Source organism: Astatotilapia calliptera, chromosome 15 (assembly GCF_964374335.1).
Source record: "Astatotilapia calliptera chromosome 15, fAstCal68.1, whole genome shotgun sequence".
Lineage (NCBI taxonomy): Eukaryota > Metazoa > Chordata > Actinopteri > Cichliformes > Cichlidae > Astatotilapia > Astatotilapia calliptera.
This window is the reverse complement of record NC_137436.1, coordinates 1,257,238-1,277,500: the sequence shown is the minus strand read 5'-3', so window position 1 is coordinate 1,277,500 and position 20,263 is coordinate 1,257,238. Positions and strand designations below refer to the sequence as shown.

General features: G+C 42.6%; 1 protein-coding gene across 3 annotated transcripts in view; it reads right to left on the bottom strand.

Annotated features, from left to right (window-relative positions):
• clmnb (calmin b) overlaps positions 1-8,613 on the bottom strand; it is a 16,037-nt gene extending 7,424 nt beyond the window's left edge. For 2 of the 3 annotated variants that reach the window (XM_026193907.2, XM_026193908.2), the window contains exons 1-3: positions 8,423-8,613; positions 261-322; positions 88-183 (exon numbers count right to left, since the gene is read on the bottom strand). In XM_026193907.2, the coding sequence (XP_026049692.2) occupies positions 88-183; positions 261-322; positions 8,423-8,489 (225 nt within the window). In that variant the 5' untranslated portion in view covers positions 8,490-8,613. The remainder of the gene's footprint in view (positions 1-87; positions 184-260; positions 323-8,422) is intronic. The other variant, XM_026193910.2, reaches the window with a different exon arrangement.
• Positions 8,614-20,263: the final 11,650 nt, after the last annotated feature.

Genomic DNA, 20,263 nt, shown 5'->3' with positions numbered 1-20,263 from the left:
CTCTGCTTCCAGGACTCCTGCTACGCTTGCAGTGGCCAAATTTAAACAGGCTTTGGCTAAATCTTTCTTGAACAGCATGATTCTTACTAGTCTGCACCCAGACAGCTCCTCCAGCAGGCCCATGAGTATTTTGCCATCCTGAATGTCTGTGAACAGGTCGTGCACTTCAATAGGAGGGTCCCGCTGGGGGGGAAAAGCATGACCCTCATTGATAAGCACATTTTTTTCAGAGTGATCTGATGAACTGATTTGTGCCTTACTCTCTGCAGAAACACATTCATCCACCTGGTGAAGGTTCTCTTCTGCACTGCTTTTCGTTCATCTGAGGAAGAGAAAACAGGGCCTTGGTACACCAATATTTAAATAAAACATGAAAATGGCATCAGCAGTGATCAGCATAACGTTAATGGAACGCAGTGTAATGGGAAATCGTTGGTGTTTTATTCGTATGGTTGTTATTGTGACAAATATTAGTAAATCGATTAGCTTTTAGCGCTCACTAGCCACCCTAAACATTGCAGTGGACTAAGTAACCTGTGCACACCCACAGCACTCTGGCAGGAGCGAGACACTGTGCCCCACTGGCCACAGAAGAAAGAATAATAGCCCCAGGCACTGACCTAGCCTCCCAAACATGATCCCAATCAGTATCCACAGGAGGCACCAGAATTATTCTGATCCACGAGGCCCCACCCTGCAAGCACAAGGACGCAAAAGATCCACGTCCAATGCCCTGGTGCTTTTAACAACAAGTGACCTGTGTCTATGTCACGGCACATCAGAGCGGGATAGAGATTGGTAGGATATGACGCAGCTGGTTTTTAAAGTTGTGTCAGTGTTAATCTAAGAAGAATGCAGAATATTGAGGTATTTAGTAATTAAATGTCCATACTCTATTTTATAGATAGTGTCGAGGAGGGAAATTATTTTACTGCTATTGTTAAATAATTGTCATTGCATTAATAATATAATCTGCAGCATGGATATTGCATTCCAAGGTTTAAACAGTGTCTCTTTCAGAAAGACTGAGTTGCAGGCTGACAGGAAGTTGTATGCAGAAGTGAAACCAGGAAGTTATTTTGAGCCGCAGGCTAAGACGAGGCTTTAACAATGTAACAGATAGCTTTAAGAAGGCCTTAAGATCAGATCATTTTATATTAAGGTTTTAGTAGAGGTTCTTGATTAAAACATTTATTTAGTAGAAGACATACACATAGTCTCAGTGAGCTTCTGGTCTGGTAAAAGGTCAGAAGTGCAACCGGTGAATTGAGAAAGAGCATGTGAGGTCGTGACACACACACATAGAGTTAAATTTATTTAGAGGAACCGTCCTTGTTGTCTCAGCAAGAAAGAGGAACAATTCATTTTAAGATAAGAACGGAAAGTACCACGCCATGAAAATAGAAGATGATTTTCTAGGTGAAAAGTCAGGATGATGTTGATCTGATCTATGTATAAAATGTATGTGACGTATGAAGGGGCGTCAGTAAACAAACCCTGATGCTATAAAATATCTGTTCATGCTTTGATTAAGTTGAAGACTACTGGCTGTCTGCGTACAGAGTGTCTTCCCACGCGTGTATTCATTAAAATCATCGTTTGACTTCACCCGGCCGGATCGGTGTGGTTATTCTTCGATCACCTCTTGTACCCTTCCTCAATAATGAATCTTAACATTTGGGGGCTCGTCCGGTTATTGAGGAGGGAGAGTTGGAGGTTTGGACGGAGAAATCCGGGGTCTTGGGTGGTCTGACGGGCAGACATGAATTCCAGTGGTCTAAGTGAGTGGGCATAAGCCGGCTTATCCAAAAGGTAAGGCACTACCTGTTGAATTATTTCCAAAGTGTGCCAAATTGGACATGATAAAATTTAAGTCTACTCACTGAAGTTACTGGTGGATGTCTGTTTTGATTTTGATGAAAATTTCATGAGTTGAAGCAGTTAGAGTTCTGCTAAGAAGAAATGAAAGCAGTAAAGTCTGCTAAAGCAGTTTGAGTCTGCCAGGAAAAAGTTTAAATATTGGGTTGAAGTCCCAACGAAAAAGAGTTAGAGTCTCAAGTAGTTTGGTAGGGAATTGGTTATTGTGTTGGTTAGAGTCCAAATTTGGTCATAAGAGTGGACCTGAGCGGTCATTTTGTGAGTTGGAGTCTCCATTTGACCACTAGGTTGCACCTACTTCAGTTATACACTTGTTTCGGGTGTTGATTGTTGTTTCAAAGTATTATAAATTATTCTAGAACGGCAGTTAGAGTCTGCTAGGAAGCGCAGTTCTCGGAGGTAACGCTCCCTCCCGGCCAAGGACGCTTGGCCCTGACCTATCGGCGAATAGGGTTAGTACGGTTGGCAACCGGGGAGAACTTGGGAACCTCCAAAATAGCTAGGAGTTAGTCTCCTTACCGTTTGCAACGGTATCTGCGCTTTTTTGGACAGGAGAAGTTGGTCTTCGGGCGTGTAACTTTAACTTAACACTTCGAGGTAAGCCTTGGCTGTGAAATGCCAAAAATAGAGCTTCAGGCAAAGTTTGGGTTGGTTGACGCTTTTAAATTGAGTTAGGGATTTTAGAAATGAGGCCAGAAACAGTTAAAGTCTTGATACTGGTTAATTGGTGGGCGGTTATTTTAAATTTGTCGAAATTGGTTAGGCGCTAAAGCTGACAGATCTGACAGTAGTTGTAAATATAAGACGTTGTTGTAATATAGAATAATAAAATTTGGTGTGAGAGATCTCTGTGTGTCGAGTCAGTAATGCACTGACTGCCTGCTGCTATTTTTGGAGGTGTGTGTGTGAGTGAAAATGCAAATGAGTAAGCAGTGAACTGTTTAAGCCACAGTTGGTTTTACAAATACTGCTGCAAACATTGTAGTGTGTGTTTAAAATGCCATTTATGTTTAGTAAAGGACTATAAATAAAGTTTTGAGTTGCCGTAGGGGATGCATAGTAACTGACTGAGTTTGGATGTAGATATATAAATAGATTGAGTGCACTGTATATACTTAAGACTAACACATCACTTTCAGTAGTAACTTTTCTCCAGCATTAGTTGCTGGTGGGTTTTATTTTTTCAATTTCTTGTGTGTGCGGTGAGAATTAATGGAGGTTTCAATTTTTTGTTTGTTTGTTTTTTACTTGCTCTTTTTGATTATGACAAGCATGTCTAAAATACTCTTAGGAAAGTGTGTTGAGTTATATTCCTTAACTCTAGTCACAGTTTAAGTGTGAATGCGGTGACTAGAAGCTTTGACATGATGAATAAAGGTGTGAGAGGTATTTCTTGGGTGATGTAAAGTAGGACGTTTTAAACTTTGAAAGTGTTTTTAATTTGAGAGAGGCATGAGTGATGTTATAAGAGTTTAGTTTATTTAAAAGGTGTGTGTGAGAGGATTATGAAATCATTGTGTGAATGATGCTACATTTTAGGTCAAAAGTTAGTAGAATTACAGAGGGTTTGTAGATTGTAAATACAAAATAAGTTTGATTAGCCTGGAGAAACAGCAAAGCAGTTTGAGCTGCTCTGAGCAGCTGCGGGCGGTGTGTGTGTAACAGGAAATGGTGTGGGTGACAGGAAGTTTGCATGCCCATATAAGGTGATGTGTGAACAGAGGAAGTCTGAGAGAGAAGTGTGTGTGTAGGCAAAAGGCAGAGTGTGTGCGTGAAATAAGGGAGTATTGTTTTTACATCAAGGTTTAGTAGAGCTAAAGTAGAACGTCACAAACAAACAAAAGAAGGTAAAATGAAGAGAGAAAATAATGTGGTTCCCTGACCGGGAGAGAAAATAACTGACAATTACATTAATGAATAGAAAACACACATACACAAAGTGCCATATGAGAAATTATTCTAGGAAGGAGTCAGAAGTAAGATAGTTTAACATAAGATGTAATGAAGGAAGCAGCTTACATTCCTTTAATTCCCAGAGCCAGTGTGTTCCCTCCCCTGCCCACTTGGGCCCCGTATCAGGCGAGTATGGAAGGCTGGATAGCCCATGACGGGTAAGATCCCACCTCGAAACCCTGGGACAACCTAAGGCAGGCACAGTCACGATTACTCTCGGACCTGACGGGTAAGACCGCTGGGCTAGGGTGGAGGTGGAAAGTGGCAAGTGGAGCCCTACCTTCTGGCTGAGGACAAGGAATGCTGCTATTTAAGGTAGGAAATCAGAATTTGGGTTAGTAAATTTGGGGAGGAGAAAATTGACTGTTTAAAGGCAAAATTATGAAGGAGTCTGACACACTGTAAAAGCACCATATGCAAATTCACACACACAAACAGAAAATGCATTAAACTTATAAAGACAAGACAAGCTCATGGAGTTTAATGCATAGACACTGATTAAACCTGGCTAAGAACACAAACATAGGCAATGAAGAACAGCTTGCTATTTTGTATGAATGATACAAGGGTGTGAATGTTTAATAAAATACATTTGAGTTTGTAATTGAGGAATAGAATAAGCCATATGACAAAGGGAGTTATGAAAACGAAAAAGGGATTAAAGTAGTTTTAAAAAAGAGTGACTTAGGAGTGCTCTCGTACTGAGTGATCAACACTAGTGATCACTGTTGGAAGAAATAAAATGATTTAATGAGTTGGGAATATTTAAACATATGTTTCTGTTGTTACAGCTTCTTGAGAGATGATTCAGTATGCAAATTAGCTGGAGTGTGTGTGTGACTGTGACTTTCAGGAAGAGGAAGCATAGCAGAGACGAGAAGTGCAGATTGGGGTAGGAAATTTATAGTTTAGTGATATGTTGTTGTAAGGGGGTTTTATGCTGAATTGAAGTATGTTATAGAGCATAAGGGGGTGATTTTTGTGTGCAAATTGAGTGGGTTTAATGGGACTTTTGGTGTATTGAGGAGGTGAAATTATGTGGTGGCAAGATTTGTGTGTTTAAGGTTGTTGTGGTGATGGGTTGATTCTGTCAGGTAGGTTGTTGTTGGTGTTTTTGTTTTAAATAGAGGGAGTTTTAGGAAACATGGACATGTCTAAAATTGGGCCCATTATTTTGTAACAGTGCACTTAAAGAAAACCTGTCAGGTGATTTTGTTTTGTTTTTATGAGCTAACAATCAGCTCTATTTTTTTCATTTCTGTTTTAAGCAGGCCTGCAACAGTGAATAACGGCGCTGAAAATTCTCGGGAGGAGCAAATATAAGGGGGCTTTCCAGATTACAATTGGGTGAGGAGAGCTACCTGTGGGGACTGATCAAGGTCGTAAGTCCCTGTAAAAAGGATTTTATGCGAGTCAATCCAGTCCAAAAGCATGAAGAAATATTTTCCTATGGAAAATAAAAATGACGGAGCTCATTTTGCTGAGGGTGGAGAATCTGACGCGGGAAGCTCCACCATTAGCAAATACATGGTGTGACTGCATGTGAGTGAATGTGAGACTGTATGTGAGTGAGGATGAATTAATGTGGACAAACAATTTGCTTTTACCAGAAAAATTTCTGTTTTGCTTTGTTGACTGGGGTTAGATTATGAGATTATAGTATATTGTTGGGAGAATGCCAAATGCTAAAGGGGAAATATTTTTTGATGTAACTCAGTTACCATTAATTGTAGAAACACATGACTGATAACTGTTCTGTTTTAAGTTTATTTTTATGACATAGATTGGATCATGAGTGGGGAAAACTGAGCAGTTTTAAGTTTTGTATAGTATCTTGACACATGAAATGTATCAAGATAAAGGGGGGTTTAGGGTTTAATAATTTAATTGTTTAATAATTTAGGATCATTTTAGGACCTTTTGGGTTTTTGATCATTTGGATATGGTAAAACTGAAACTGTTATTTTTAAGTTAAGGTTAAAGGATTAAAAGTGAACTTGTCACGGTTTGCGAGGCAAGCCGTGTGGAGTTGTAGAAAAGGACCCAAAAGGCGGCAGCTCTGGTGCAGGTGAATATTTATTTACAACGGTGGGCACAAAACAGCACTGGTGGAAAAACAAGAAACCGGAAACCTAAACTGGGTAAGCTAATAACACAAACCAGAAACGAGGATGCAGGGAGGTCCGGGGAAATACACAAGAGACGCAGGGAGACCGAGGGGAAACAATATAGACGAACCAGGAACTACAATATCAGAAGACACAACTTAAATACACCCAGAGCACGGGGAGAACACAGACATAACAGGCTGGGGGAAACATGGAATAAACACAAAGAGAGACGAGAGCTCATAAATAGACAGAGGGGCACAAGGGGGTAAGAGTCACAAAGGGAAAAAACACTTAGGGAACACCACAACAGGACACCTCAGAAAACCTGGCCTAAATAAGGAGCGAAAATACAAGGAACCAAGAATGCTGGGCCAACATGGCCCAGGACCATGAATCCTGTTTAGAAGATACAATGCCAGTTTTTCAAAGCTGTGAATAAATCTTAGAGGGAAAATTAGTGAGGGTTGAAGGGGTAGAACAGGTTTGATTTTTTGATCTTTAGAAGAAGTGGTTATAATGTAGGCTTACACATACAGATATTACATAGGAGGTATTTTTAGGATAAAAGGGGGAGCTTATAAATAGAAATGATTTTTATACATATTGCATTTTGTGCTTTTAAAGGAGTTGTGGCTCAAATTTGTCTCTGGAGGGTCACGAGCCTTTGGCTAGCGCTATGATTAGCCAATCTACTGTGAGGATAATATGAGTTCATGAAGGATTGCACACGCTTACAGACACAGAGTTAAGAAACACACATGACAGTATTGATTCCAGGCAAAAGGCCTTAAATTCATTTAGCTTTTAACTGAACTTAAAGAAGGACCAAAGAGGAAGGAAAGCATATGTTTTGGTTAAGTCTGATACATTAGAATTAGAAGGTATTGTTACATTAAAAGGAGCAAAATGAAATAAAAAGGCTATACCGAAACAGGTGATAACATAGGAAATGTGAGGTTTTAAAATGAAGTTAGTGTTAACACATAGGAGTTGTTTCAAGGCAGCATTTAGTTATGATGAAATGTATACAGGAGTAATTGCTTATATGCTTGAACTTAATTGATTAAAGTGGTTGTTTTCTTTTGGAGTAGATTAACTTGCAGCAGCGACAACTTGTGCACAGGATGTTGATGATCAGATAAGGGAAAATAGAGCGAGCAACCGGATGTGAAACCAGCGCTCAAAGAGTTTAAAGTGATGAGTAACGTTGAAGAGTATACATAAATACAAGTCAATAAGTTAAGAGCATAATTAGGATCATGCTTTTGATTAAAGAGTCCCAGATAGGATAAGTTAGGGAGATGCAAGAAAAGGTGTTTTGTTTCCTTTGCAGAAGATCTCGGCGACCACAGGAGGGGCGAGGATCCTGGAGATCTCAAGGTCCGAGACCACCAGAGAAGGGTCTGCGTGAGGACACAATGTATTGTGACCTCTGGTGTTCCAGAGGTCAAAAGGGGGAGTGTCGAGGAGGGAAATTATTTTACTGCTATTGTTAAATAATTGTCATTGCATTAATAATATAATCTGCAGCATGGATATTGCATTCCAAGGTTTAAACAGTGTCTCTTTCAGAAAGACTGAGTTGCAGGCTGACAGGAAGTTGTATGCAGAAGTGAAACCAGGAAGTTATTTTGAGCCGCAGGCTAAGACGAGGCTTTAACAATGTAACAGATAGCTTTAAGAAGGCCTTAAGATCAGATCATTTTATATTAAGGTTTTAGTAGAGGTTCTTGATTAAAACATTTATTTAGTAGAAGACATACACATAGTCTCAGTGAGCTTCTGGTCTGGTAAAAGGTCAGAAGTGCAACCGGTGAATTGAGAAAGAGCATGTGAGGTCGTGACACACACACATAGAGTTAAATTTATTTAGAGGAACCGTCCTTGTTGTCTCAGCAAGAAAGAGGAACAATTCATTTTAAGATAAGAACGGAAAGTACCACGCCATGAAAATAGAAGATGATTTTCTAGGTGAAAAGTCAGGATGATGTTGATCTGATCTATGTATAAAATGTATGTGACGTATGAAGGGGCGTCAGTAAACAAACCCTGATGCTATAAAATATCTGTTCATGCTTTGATTAAGTTGAAGACTACTGGCTGTCTGCGTACAGAGTGTCTTCCCACGCGTGTATTCATTAAAATCATCGTTTGACTTCACCCGGCCGGATCGGTGTGGTTATTCTTCGATCACCTCTTGTACCCTTCCTCAATAATGAATCTTAACAATAGACAGTTTACATGAAACCCAACTGAACAGTGCTGGAGAAGGAACATTTTTATAATAATTAAAAATTTGATACTAAAACACTAAATGATTGGGCAATCGAATGACACGAAGCCAAGAATACCTACCTGGAAAATTCCCTAAGAATGCAGTCAAGGAAGCAGGAGAGCAATGATGGTCCTTTTTGTATTCTTTTCAAAGGTGGCCTGTATACACAGTTATTTAAGTAAAACCCACCAGGATGAGACTGTACCTTGAGATGTGTATTTATCATTGAGCTCGCTCGCTGAGTTTGTCTGTGAATCCCAGCTGTCCTGCATTCTCGTTTAGACTCTTGGCACATGATCCATTATGAAGATAAAAGTGAGAATAAGTCAAAATGTCAGCAATCAGAGGCACTCCACGGTTTCCTTAAACACTCACGTTGAAGTAAAGGCAAAAGAGAGGCGGTGTATCTTGCCCCAACACGCTGAAACCTCCCTCTGACGCGTTCTCCCACCACTCCCACAAGCACAGCGTGAACCCGACTGCAAGTCTGTGGTTTATGAAATCCTGTATGTAGTGGTGGTCACTCCATGTCCAGGGGTCTGTTTGCATGTAAGAACTCGCTGTGGTTTCTGTTTTCACGTATAAGGATGTCGTTCAGAAGATCTCATGGGTGAATGATTCATTAAAGTAAACACACATATTTCTTCATAGCTCACCTGGCTCAGGGTAAAGGTACGAGCAGAGGAAGCCAAGGTTCCTGTGATGTATTAATCAGTCAAAGAAAGAAAAACAGAAAATTACAAATCTTTTTAGAGAGATTTGACAAAGTGTTTGTCACGTTTGATAGCACTGGAATTTACCTCTAATATTTCCTGCAGCAATGTCTTTTATCTTGCAAAATTACTACATTCCAGAAACAGGTCGAGTCTCACAGGAAATATTCATTTCCAAAAATCCAAAACTAATACAGAAACAATTAAAAATTAAGCTAAAAAATATTTATCACAGAAATACAAAACTATAATAACTTTGTTCAACAAGCGTTTAATTCTTTATAATCAAAAAATTGATCCGTTTTCTGGGACACCCTGGTGTTGTCTTTCACAGTGAAGATGATGTAAATATTGTGAATGTTGTTATTTGCATTTCATCTAAATATTGTAGCTGTTTCCTCGTGGGTACAACATGACGTGTTCTTTGTGCCCTCCACTGATTCCACTTTTTAATCATAGAAATAGTTTAGTTTTGGTTTGTTTAAGCTTTGTGGTTAAACACGTCCCACCCAGTAAAGTAACTGTGTTGATCCGTCCACAGACCTGACATCACACAGCATGTCTGACACAGTTGAGTCGCAGGTCTTTATACTCTCCTCTACAGGTGTGTCTGCAGGAGGGTTATGGGCTGAGGTCAGTAGTAATAAGGGGGCATTAGTCCAAGATGGCGGCCAACCAAACCGGTTTCGTGCGTGTGCGCGTTCAGGTGTGGAAACACACAGGGCGTCAGAGGGGTTATATGAGTTTATGTGTTTTTAACTGGGTTTTAATTTAATCAAACCATAGGGTTTTTTAATTAAACTATTTTTATCACTTAGGTGTGTCTCAACATTCAGTTATGCAGACATATGTCTTCTTAAAAGCAATTCTTTGTTTTGCAGGCGGAGTGGAAGCTGTTTTGGTTCACAGTGCACCTTAACAAAGAGGGGCTGCTTTTCATTTACATCTAGTCAAAAGTGTTGGTGTTTTAGTCACACTAATTTTGTGATTCTGACAATATCTCAGCTTGCAGTGATGCCAGCATTTTATTTTAAAAACGCCACAAATGGGAGTTTCTTCTGAATGGGTAATGTCAGCATGTTCACAAGCGTTTCATTTCATCAAACCACTAGTTTTAATTTAACTAGTTTTTATGCATCTACTGGGGTTTCTTTCCAGGGTTGATGCGATCGTTTTATTTAAAAATCGGGATCTCAGCCTGGGCGTCTATTGTCTCATGTAGTCTGGAAGATGAGTGGATGGTGGGGTGGGTGCAGTTTTCTCTGCGGTGGGGTCGGGTGGACTGTCCCGGGCTCTGTGGGGCCGGGCGGCGCTGCTGCACTGGGCCCTGGTCCGGATGGGCCTGGGCCCCCTTTCCCTGGCGGGTCGCGGAGTATGGGGGTGCCTACTGGGGTCAGCGGGGGAGCTGGCCCCAGGGAGGGGTCACTTGCCCCTCCCTTCCTTCCCTCCCCATCTCCAGCTGCCCCCCTCTTCCTGCTCCACCACAACCACCCACACATGCAGGGCCTTGGAGTAGGGGTATGTTACCAGGGTGGCAGAGGAGGCTACCCCCCCCCCCCCCCCCTCTGTCCCCTTCTGGCTGCCTCTGCCTCAATTTTATCCCACAACTTAGACATTCACATTACTCACACTCTCATTACACATACAGTGGGGCAAAAAAGTATTTAGTCAGCCACCGATTGTGCAAGTTCCCCCACCTAAAATGATGACAGAGGTCAGTAATTTGCACCAGAGGTACACTTCAACTGTGAGAGACAGAATGTGAAAAAAAAAAATCCATGAATCCACATGGTAGGATTTGTAAAGAATTTATTGGTAAATCAGGGTGGAAAATAAGTATTTGGTCAATAACAAAAATACAACTCAATACTTTGTAACATAACCTTTGTTGGCAATAACAGAGGTCAAACGTTTACTATAGGTCTTTACCAGGTTTGCACACACAGTAGCTGGTATTTTGGCCCATTCCTCCATGCAGATCTTCTCGAGAGCAGTGATGTTTTGGGGTTGTCGCCGAGCAACACGGACTTTCAACTCCCGCCACAGATTTTCTATGGGGTTGAGGTCTGGAGACTGGCTAGGCCACTCCAGGACTTTCAAATGCTTCTTACGGAGCCACTCCTTTGTTGCCCGGGCGGTGTGTTTTGGATCATTGTCATGTTGGAAGACCCAGCCTCGTTTCATCTTCAAAGTTCTCACTGATGGAAGGAGGTTTTGGCTCAAAATCTCACGATACATGGCCCCATTCATTCTGTCCTTAACACGGATCAGTCGTCCTGTCCCCTTGGCAGAAAAACAGCCCCATAGCATGATGTTTCCACCCCCATGCTTCACAGTAGGTATGGTGTTCTTGGGATGCAACTCAGTATTCTTCTTCCTCCAAACACGACGAGTTGAGTTTATACCAAAAAGTTCTACTTTGGTTTCATCTGACCACATGACATTCTCCCAATCCTCTGCTGTATCATCCATGTGCTCTCTGGCAAACTTCAGACGGGCCTGGACATGCACTGGCTTCAGCAGCGGAACACGTCTGGCACTGCGGGATTTGATTCCCTGCCGTTGTAGTGTGTTACTGATGGTGACCTTTGTTACTTTGGTCCCAGCTCTCTGCAGGTCATTCACCAGGTCCCCCCGTGTGGTTCTGGGATCTTTGCTCACCGTTCTCATGATCATTTTGACCCCACGGGATGAGATCTTGCGTGGAGCCCCAGATCGAGGGAGATTATCAGTGGTCTTGTATGTCTTCCATTTTCTGATGATTGCTCCCACAGTTGATTTTTTCACACCAAGCTGCTTGCCTATTGTAGATTCACTCTTCCCAGTCTGGTGCAGGTCTACAATACTTTTCCTGGTGTCCTTCGAAAGCTCTTTGGTCTTGGCCATGGCGGAGTTTGGAGTCTGACTGTTTGAGGCTGTGGACAGGTGTCTTTTATACAGATGATGAGTTCAAACAGGTGCCATTCATACAGGTAACGAGTGGGGGACAGAAAAGCTTCTTACAGAAGACGTTACAGGTCTGTGAGAGCCAGAGATTTTCCTTGTTTGAGGTGACCAAATACTTATTTTCCACCCTGATTTACCAATAAATTCTTTACAAATCCTACCATGTGAATTCATGGATTTTTTTTTCACATTCTGTCTCTCACAGTTGAAGTGTACCTCTGGTGCAAATTACTGACCTCTGTCATCATTTTAAGTGGGGGAACTTGCACAATCGGTGGCTGACTAAACACTTTTTTGCCCCACTGTAGCTCCATGCCCTCCTGGGTTTTAATTGCACCTTAGAACACACATGCATCAACACTACAATGAGCGGGTGGAGGGAGGTTTGGAGTCTTCTCTCACCCCCGTTCTCTGCGACCTGCTGGAGCGGGGGGGCTAGGAGGAGGAGTTGGCCGTCCGACTGCGGTCTGGAGTGTGGGGCCTCCCTGCTGCTGCGGAGTCGGGGTGGCCTGCCTCCCCCCACCGCAGGGAAAAGGGTAACACCACCTGGGTCTGGGTGCAGTTCCCCCCTCCAGGGGCAAGGGTACCTAGACCCGGTTTGTAGAGTACGCTTGGGGAGTGTGATTGTGTGTACAGCGTCTCTTTATGTCTGTCTCCACGTTGGTTGAGTGTGGAGAAAGTGCATATGAGAGCATGAGGGTGGGAATGGATGTTTGTGTCTGTGTGTGCCTGTATGTCTGTGTCTATATGTCAGGTTGGGTATCAGGCGCCACCTCTCTGGGGACATCTCAGGCCCTCCAAGGTTTGGAGGCCTATCTCCCCCTACCACCACTTCCCCTGCCGGTGGCGGCCTCCCTCAGACATCGGTGTGTTGGTGGTTCTTTGTGTCTGGGGGTGGGCGTCCGGGTACACACTGGCTCACTCCTTGGCGGCCGCTTATCGGGGCCTGGAGCCTGGGGCTCGCTCGGGCCACTTCGGAGGTGGGGTGCCCCCGGCCTCTCGGCCTGGGGCTCGGTCACTCAGGCATGGCTGGCTGCCGGCGGAGCTCACGGGCGCGTCACTGCAACTCCCCCTGGCTTCTGCTCCGCGGCTGCTGAGTGAGCCCTCATCTGGGACTCTCCTCAGCTCTTACTGGGACAGTGGCGCGGCTGCCCCTCTGTTGGTCTTCCTTGGTCTCTTGTGTTCTGGGGGCCTCTGGATGTCTGGAGTTTTGATCTCCTCCATACCTGCTTCATGCCCTGGAGGACGGGGCTGTGGCCCCCCCACACCCTCTAGCAGATCATTACATGAAGGAACCTTTTAAAAACAAGCGCGTCCATGCTCACAGGTGTACACACGGGTGATCACACCCACAAACTACACCCTTTTTGGCTCCTACCTCAAAGCACACTGTGTTCTGTTGATCTTATGTGCTGCACAATAATGTTTAATATTTAGTATTTACTGTCATATTCCCATATATCATTGTGATGTTGTTTATTCTATTACTCTTGTTCTCTTCTGCTTGCTTTCTTTTTTCTTTCTCAGCAGGTGATCCAGGTGATTGATATATGCATTTTTTTTTCCTCTGCCCGTTCTGTTGGTTTTTGTCTTTTGCCCTTCTCCCCCGTCCCTCTTCTCAGCTGTTTCTCTTTCCCCCAGTCAAGTCTGTCCCGTATTCAGCAAATGAAAATAAAATGAACAATAAAAGGTGAATCAAATGGACCATTACGGCAAGGCTGGGATGGTCAATGTGGTAAAGTAAATCCGTTGGGCATCTTCCTTTGCCTTTAGACAACAATTCTGATGCAAAAGAGCCAAACGGAACAGAAAGAAAGAAAGAAAGAAAAAAATCGGGATTTCGGAATGTTGAACTAAGAGTGAGACAAAGCCAGCTAGTTTTTAACACAGTAAATGGTCACAAATAACATTCAGCTCTTTAGAAGATAAACGCTGCAGTGATACTTCTAAAACCAGTCGCCCAGACCCGCTCCGTCTTTTCAATTCAATTCAATTCAATTTTATTTATATAGCGCCAAATCACAACATAAGTCGCCTCAAGGCGCTTCATAGATACAGAGAAAAACCCAACAATCATATGACCCCCTATGAGCAAGCACTTTGGCAACAGTGGGAAGGAAAAACTCCCTTTTAACAGGAAGAAACCTCCGGCAGAACCAGGCTCAGGGAGGGGCGGGGCCATCTGCTGTGATTGGTTGGGGTGAGAGAAGGAAGACAGGATAAAGAGATACTGTGGAAGAGAGATAGAGGTTAATAACAGATATGATTCAATGCAGAGAGGTCTGTTAACACTGAGTGAGCGAGAAAGGTGACTGGAAAGGAAAAACTCAATGCATCATGGGAATCCCCGGCAGCCTACGTCTATTGCAGCATAACTAAGGGAGGATTCAGGGTCACCTGGTCCAGCCCTAACTATATGCTTTAGCAAAAAGGAAAGTTTGAAGCCTAATCTTGAAAGTAGAGATAGTGTCTGTCTCCTGAATCCAAACTGGAAGCTGGTTCCACAGAAGAGGGGCCTGAAAACTGAAGGCTCTGCCTCCCATTCTACTTTTAAATACTCTAGGAACAACAAGTAGGCCTGCAGAGCGAGAGCGAAGTGCTCTAATAGGGTGATATGGTACTACAAGGTCATTAAGATAAGATGGGGCCTGATTATTTAAGACCTTGTATGTGAGGAGCAGGATTTTGAATTCTGGATTTAACAGGAAGCCAAAACAGGAGAAATCTGCTCTCTTTCTAGTCCCTGTCAGGACTCTTGCTGCAGCATTTTGGATTAGCTGAAGGCTTTTCAGTGAGTTTTTAGGACTTCCTGATAATAATGAATTACAGTCGTCCAGCCTGGAAGTAATAAATGCATAAACTAGTTTTTCAGCATCACTCTGAGACAGGATATTTCTAACTTTAGAGATGATGCACAAATGGAAGAACGCAGTCTGACATATTTGTTTAATATGTGCGTTGAAGGACATGTCCTGGTCAGAAATGACTCCAAGGTTCCTCACAGCGTTACTGGAGGCCAAGGTAATGCCATCCAGAGTACGAATCTGCTTAGATACCATATTTCTAAGCTTTTCAGGGCCGAGTACAATAACCTCAGTTTGATCTGAATTAAGAAGCAGAAAGTTAGCGGCCATCCAGCTCTTTATGTCTTTAAGACATTCCTGCAGTTTAACTCATTGGTGTGTGTTATCTGGCTTCATGGACAGATAGAGCTGGGTGTCATCTGCATAGCAGTGTAAATGTATGCTATGTCTTCTAATGATGCTGCCTAAGGGAAGCATGTATAATGTAAACAGAATTGGTCCTAGCACTGAACCCTGTGGAACTCCATAATTAACCTCAGTGTGTGAAGAGGACTCTCCATTTACATGCACAAACTGGAGTCTATTAGATAGATATGATACAAACCACTGCAGTGCAGTACCTGTAATACCTACAGCATGTTCTAATCGCTCTAATAGGATATTATGGTCGACAGTATCGAACGCTGCACTGAGGTCTAGCAGGACAAGCACAGAGATGAGTCCACTGTCAGAGGCCATAAGAAGATCATTTGTAACCTTCACTAAAGCTGTTTCTGTGCTGTGATGAGCTCTGAAACCTGACTGAAACTCTTCAAATAAACCTCTGCAGATGATCTGTTAGCTGTTTGACAACTACTCTTTCAAGGATGTTTGATATAAAGGAAGGTTGGAGATTGGCCTATACTTAGCTAAGACTGCTGGGTCTAGAGATGCTTTTTGAGTAAAGGTTTAACTACAGCTAGCTTGAAGGCCTGTGGTACATAGCTGATTATTAGAGATAGGTTGATCATATTTAAGATCGAAGCATTAATTAATGGCAGGACTTCTTTGAGCAGTTTTGTAGGAATGGGGTCTAAAAGACACGTTGATGGTTTGGAGGAAGTAATTATTGAAGCTAACTCAGAAAGATCAATTGGAGAAAAAGAGTCTAACTTAACATCAATGGTACTAAGAGTAGCTGTAGATAATATTACATCTGTGGGATGATTACTGGTCATTTTTTCTCTAATGATAAAAATTTTATTTGTGAAGAAGTTCATGAAGTCATTACTAGTTAACGTTAAAGGGATGGTTGGCTCAAAAGAGCTCTGACTGTTTGTCAGCCTGGCTACAGAGCTGAAGAGAAACCTGGGGTTGTTCTTATTTTCTTCAATCAGTGATGAATAGTAAGATGTTCTGGCTTTGCGGAGGGCTTTCTTATAAAGCAGCAAACTATTTCTCCAGGCTAAATGATGATCCTCTAAATTTGTGACACGTCATTTCCTCTCCAGATTACGAGTCATCTGCTTTAGGCTACGTGTTTGAGAATTATACCACGGAGTCAGGTACTTCTGATTAGAGACCTTAGTTTTCACTGGAGCTACAGTATCCAGAGTCGTACGTAGTGAGGAGGTGAAATTATTAACAAGATAATCGACCTCTGTTGGAGCAGCGTTCAGATAGCTGCTCTGCTCTGTGTTGGTACAGGGCATTGAAGATGATAACAGTGGGTGGATTATATTCTTAAACTTAGTTACAGCGCTTTCAGAAAGACATCTACTTTGATAAAGTCTACTCTCCACCGCTGTGTAATCAAATATTGTAAATGTAAATGTTATCAGGAAATGATCAGACAGGAGAGGGTTTTCAGGAAACACTGTTAAATGTTCAGTTTCTATGCCATATGTTAAAACAAGATCTAGAGTGTGATTAAAGTGGTGGGTGGGTTCTTTTACATTTTGAGAGAAACCAATTGAGTCTAATAACAGATTAAATGCCATGTTGAGGCTGTCATTTTTAGCATCTACATGGATGTTAAAATCACCCACAATGATTATTTTATCTGAGCTCAGAACTAAATTAGATATAAAGTCTGAGAAATCAGACAGAAACTCTGTGTAAGGCCCAGGTGGACGATAGATGATAACAAGTAAGACTGGTTTCTGAGTTTTACAGCTGGGGTGGACGAGGCTAAGCATCAGGCTTTCAAATGAATTAAAAGTCTGTCTGGGTCTTTCATTAATTAATAGGCTGGTGTGAAAAATTGCTGCCACACCTCCCCCTCGGCCTGTGCTTCGAGATTTCTGGTAGTTAGAATGACTCGGGGGTGTTGATTCATTTAAACTAACATAATCATCCTGCTGCAACCAGGTTTCTGTAAGGCAGAGTAAATCAATTTGTTGATCAATTATTAAGTCATGTACTAACAGAGACTTGGAGGAGAGAGACCTAATATTTAATAATCCACATTTCACTGTTTTACTCTTTGGTTCAGATGTGGATACTGTATTGTTCTTTCTTTGTAATTGTTTATGTTTAAGTTGTTTGTTGCTGGTTTTTAGTTTGTTTTTTGTCTGTTTGGGAGCTGACACAGTCTCTATGGAGATGGGTTTTTGGGGGGGTAGCAGGAGGAGAGAAGCTGCAGAGAGGCGTGTAAGACTGCAACTCTGCTTCCTGGTCCCAACTCTGGATAGTCATATTTTGGGGGGTTTAATTAATTTGTCCATATTTCTAGAAATGAGAGCTGCTCCATCCAAAGTGGGATGGATGCCGTCTCTCCTAACAAGACCAGGTTTCCTCCAGAAGGTTTGCCAATTATCTATGAAGCCCACATCGTTTCTGGGACACCACTCAGACAGCCAGCAATTTAGGAGAACATGCAGCTAAACATGTCACTCCTGGTCTGATTGGGGAGGGGACCAGAGAAAACTACAGAGTCCGACATTGTTTTGGCAAAGTTGCACACCGATTCAATATTGATTTTAGTGACCTCCGATTGGCGTAACCGGGTGTCATTACTGCCGACGTGAATTATGATCTTACTGAATTTACGTTTACGCTTAGCCAGCAGTTTTAAATTTCCTTCAATGTCGCCTGCTCTGGCCCCTGGAAGACAATTGACTATGGTTGCCGGTGTCTCTAGCTTCACATGTCTGAGAACAGAATCACCAATTACCAGAGTTTGACCCCCGGCGGGTGTGTCGCCGAGTGGGGAAAAACGGTTAGACACATGAACGGGTTGGTGGTGTACCTGGGGCTTCTGTTTAGGACTATGCTTCCTCCTCACCGTGACCCAGCCGCCCTCTTTCCCCAGCTGCTTGGGGTCTGCCGGGGAACAGCTAGCGGGGCTAATTGTTTGAATGTGTTCAGGATTACAAAAGCCCACCGCGGGTATCATTTAATTGTTGGGATTCCTTAGGAAAAGGTAAAAGCCGGCAGGTGTACCAGTCGAGCAAGGTCTCGCCTACTTTCTGAAGTAGCCAGCAACAGCGGTCCCTTAGGCCTATCTTGGCCAGTTACACCGGATCTCAGCAACTGCGTGCCCCACCCTCATTGTTTTAAACTTGCACAGCAAGGTGATGCCCTGCAGGTGTATCGCCCCCACCCAGACTTATAGGCACCCCATCTATTGTTTTTGGAAGCACCCGGTCCTATATGAAGCGCTCCTGAGAGCGTGAGACCCTTGCCATTTCGTGTCAGGACCAGCGCCGGTGCAGACCATTTTCTACCCACACAGAGCGTTCATGACCAGCCAGCGCTGCTTATGCATAAGAGAAAAGCGACAATACAACGAGGTTCTCTGCTCCAAGACGTCCGCGGTCCTTTCACACGGTAAGCATGTGTGTTATAGCCAGCGCTTCATAAATGTCTGTCTGGCAGCGTAGATTATTCAAACTGTTTTTAAAACGTGACTCATTTGTTGTCCAAAAAACATTTCATTTGCTAAGTTACTGATTTAAAAATATATTTTTTTGAATTTTTTGCTGGATGTCAAACATATGATAGACTCTTAAGTATATTATATAGCAAAATTCACAGTGGTATAACCATGTTAAATAAAAGATGCCCAAGTGTGCACCAATGCACTCTAATGCAAGCCTTTGAAACGTATGTTGATAAGTAATGAAGCGTACGTCTACCACTATAGTTGAAAAGAGTCTGTATCCACACTTTGTGGATCTGCTGATTTGTTTTTAATGTGGCACTTTTTTCACCAACTGCAGATGATGAAATCCTCTTTATTTGAGAAAGTGTCCCTAAACTGTGGCTACTCATAATTAGTGAGTTCCCTTTGCTTCAATGAAGATGTGTCTTTAAATCTACGATACCTTTCCTGTTTCCTGCCTATAAGTCTGGGGAGGGGGGGGTTATACACCTGCAGGGCATCACCTTGCTGTGCAAGTTTAAAACAATGAGGGTGGGGCACGCAGTTGCTCAGATCCGGTGTAACTGGCCAAGACAGGCCTAAGGGACCGCTGTTGCTGGCTACTGGTAGAAGGTTCCGCATCTTCCGGGCAAGGACAGAGAGACTCAAGAGGAGCTTCTATCCCCAAGCCATCCGGGCCCTAAACACACACACCCGCCCTCTCACATCATCTATAATTGACTGAGACAGGACTCTTCCAGACACTAAACCAAGGCACAATGTACATTTCAATTCCTTTAATTTTAAATATGTTTATATTGTCTATCCTGTAAAATAGTCAGATGTCTATTCATATTAATGTACAGAATTCACCTGCTTGCTGCTACTACTGCACATTCACCCCGTGTATATACTACATATATATAATGTTCTTCCTCTACACTCCCACCCCCCCCTCAATTTTTTTGCACATGTCGAGGAGCGTGTCAGGCTACATTTCACTGTGTGTTATACTTGTATAACTATGCATGTGACAAATAAAGAACCTTGAACCTTGAACCTTACTTCAGAAAGTAGGCGAGACCTTGCTCGACTGGTACACCTGCCGGCTTTTACCTTTTCCTAAGGAATCCCAACAATTAAATGATACCCGCGGTGGGCTTTTGTAATCCTGAACACATTCAAACAATTAGCCAGCTGCTGAAAAGACGGAGCGGGTCTGGGCGACTGGTTTTAGAAGTATCACTGCAGCGTTTATTTTCTAAAGAGCTGAATGTTATTTGCGACCATCTGTTGTGTTAAAAACTACTCTGAAACCATGAAACCCCTTACAGGAGAAATGCCCGTTTGATCCGTTTTTAAATAAATAAAATGCTTGCATCGCTGCAAGGTGTGACATCCGAATCACAAAATGAGTGTGATTAAAACACGATTAGCTTGATAAGAGCGATACTGGTTGCTTTGGGGGGAAAGGTGACATGGTGTGCAACGTGTTTTAGAAGTAGCCCAATAGCATTTATTTTCTAAAGGACTGAATGTTATTTGTGACCATTTACTGTGTTAAAAACTAGCTGGCTTTGTCTCACTCTTAGTTCAACATTCTGAAATCCCGATTTTTAAATAAAACGATCGCATCAACCCTGGAAAGAAACCCCAGTAGATGCATAAAAACTAGTTAAATTAAAACTAGTGGTTTGATGAAATGAAATGGCATCACTGCAAGCTGAGATATTGTCAGA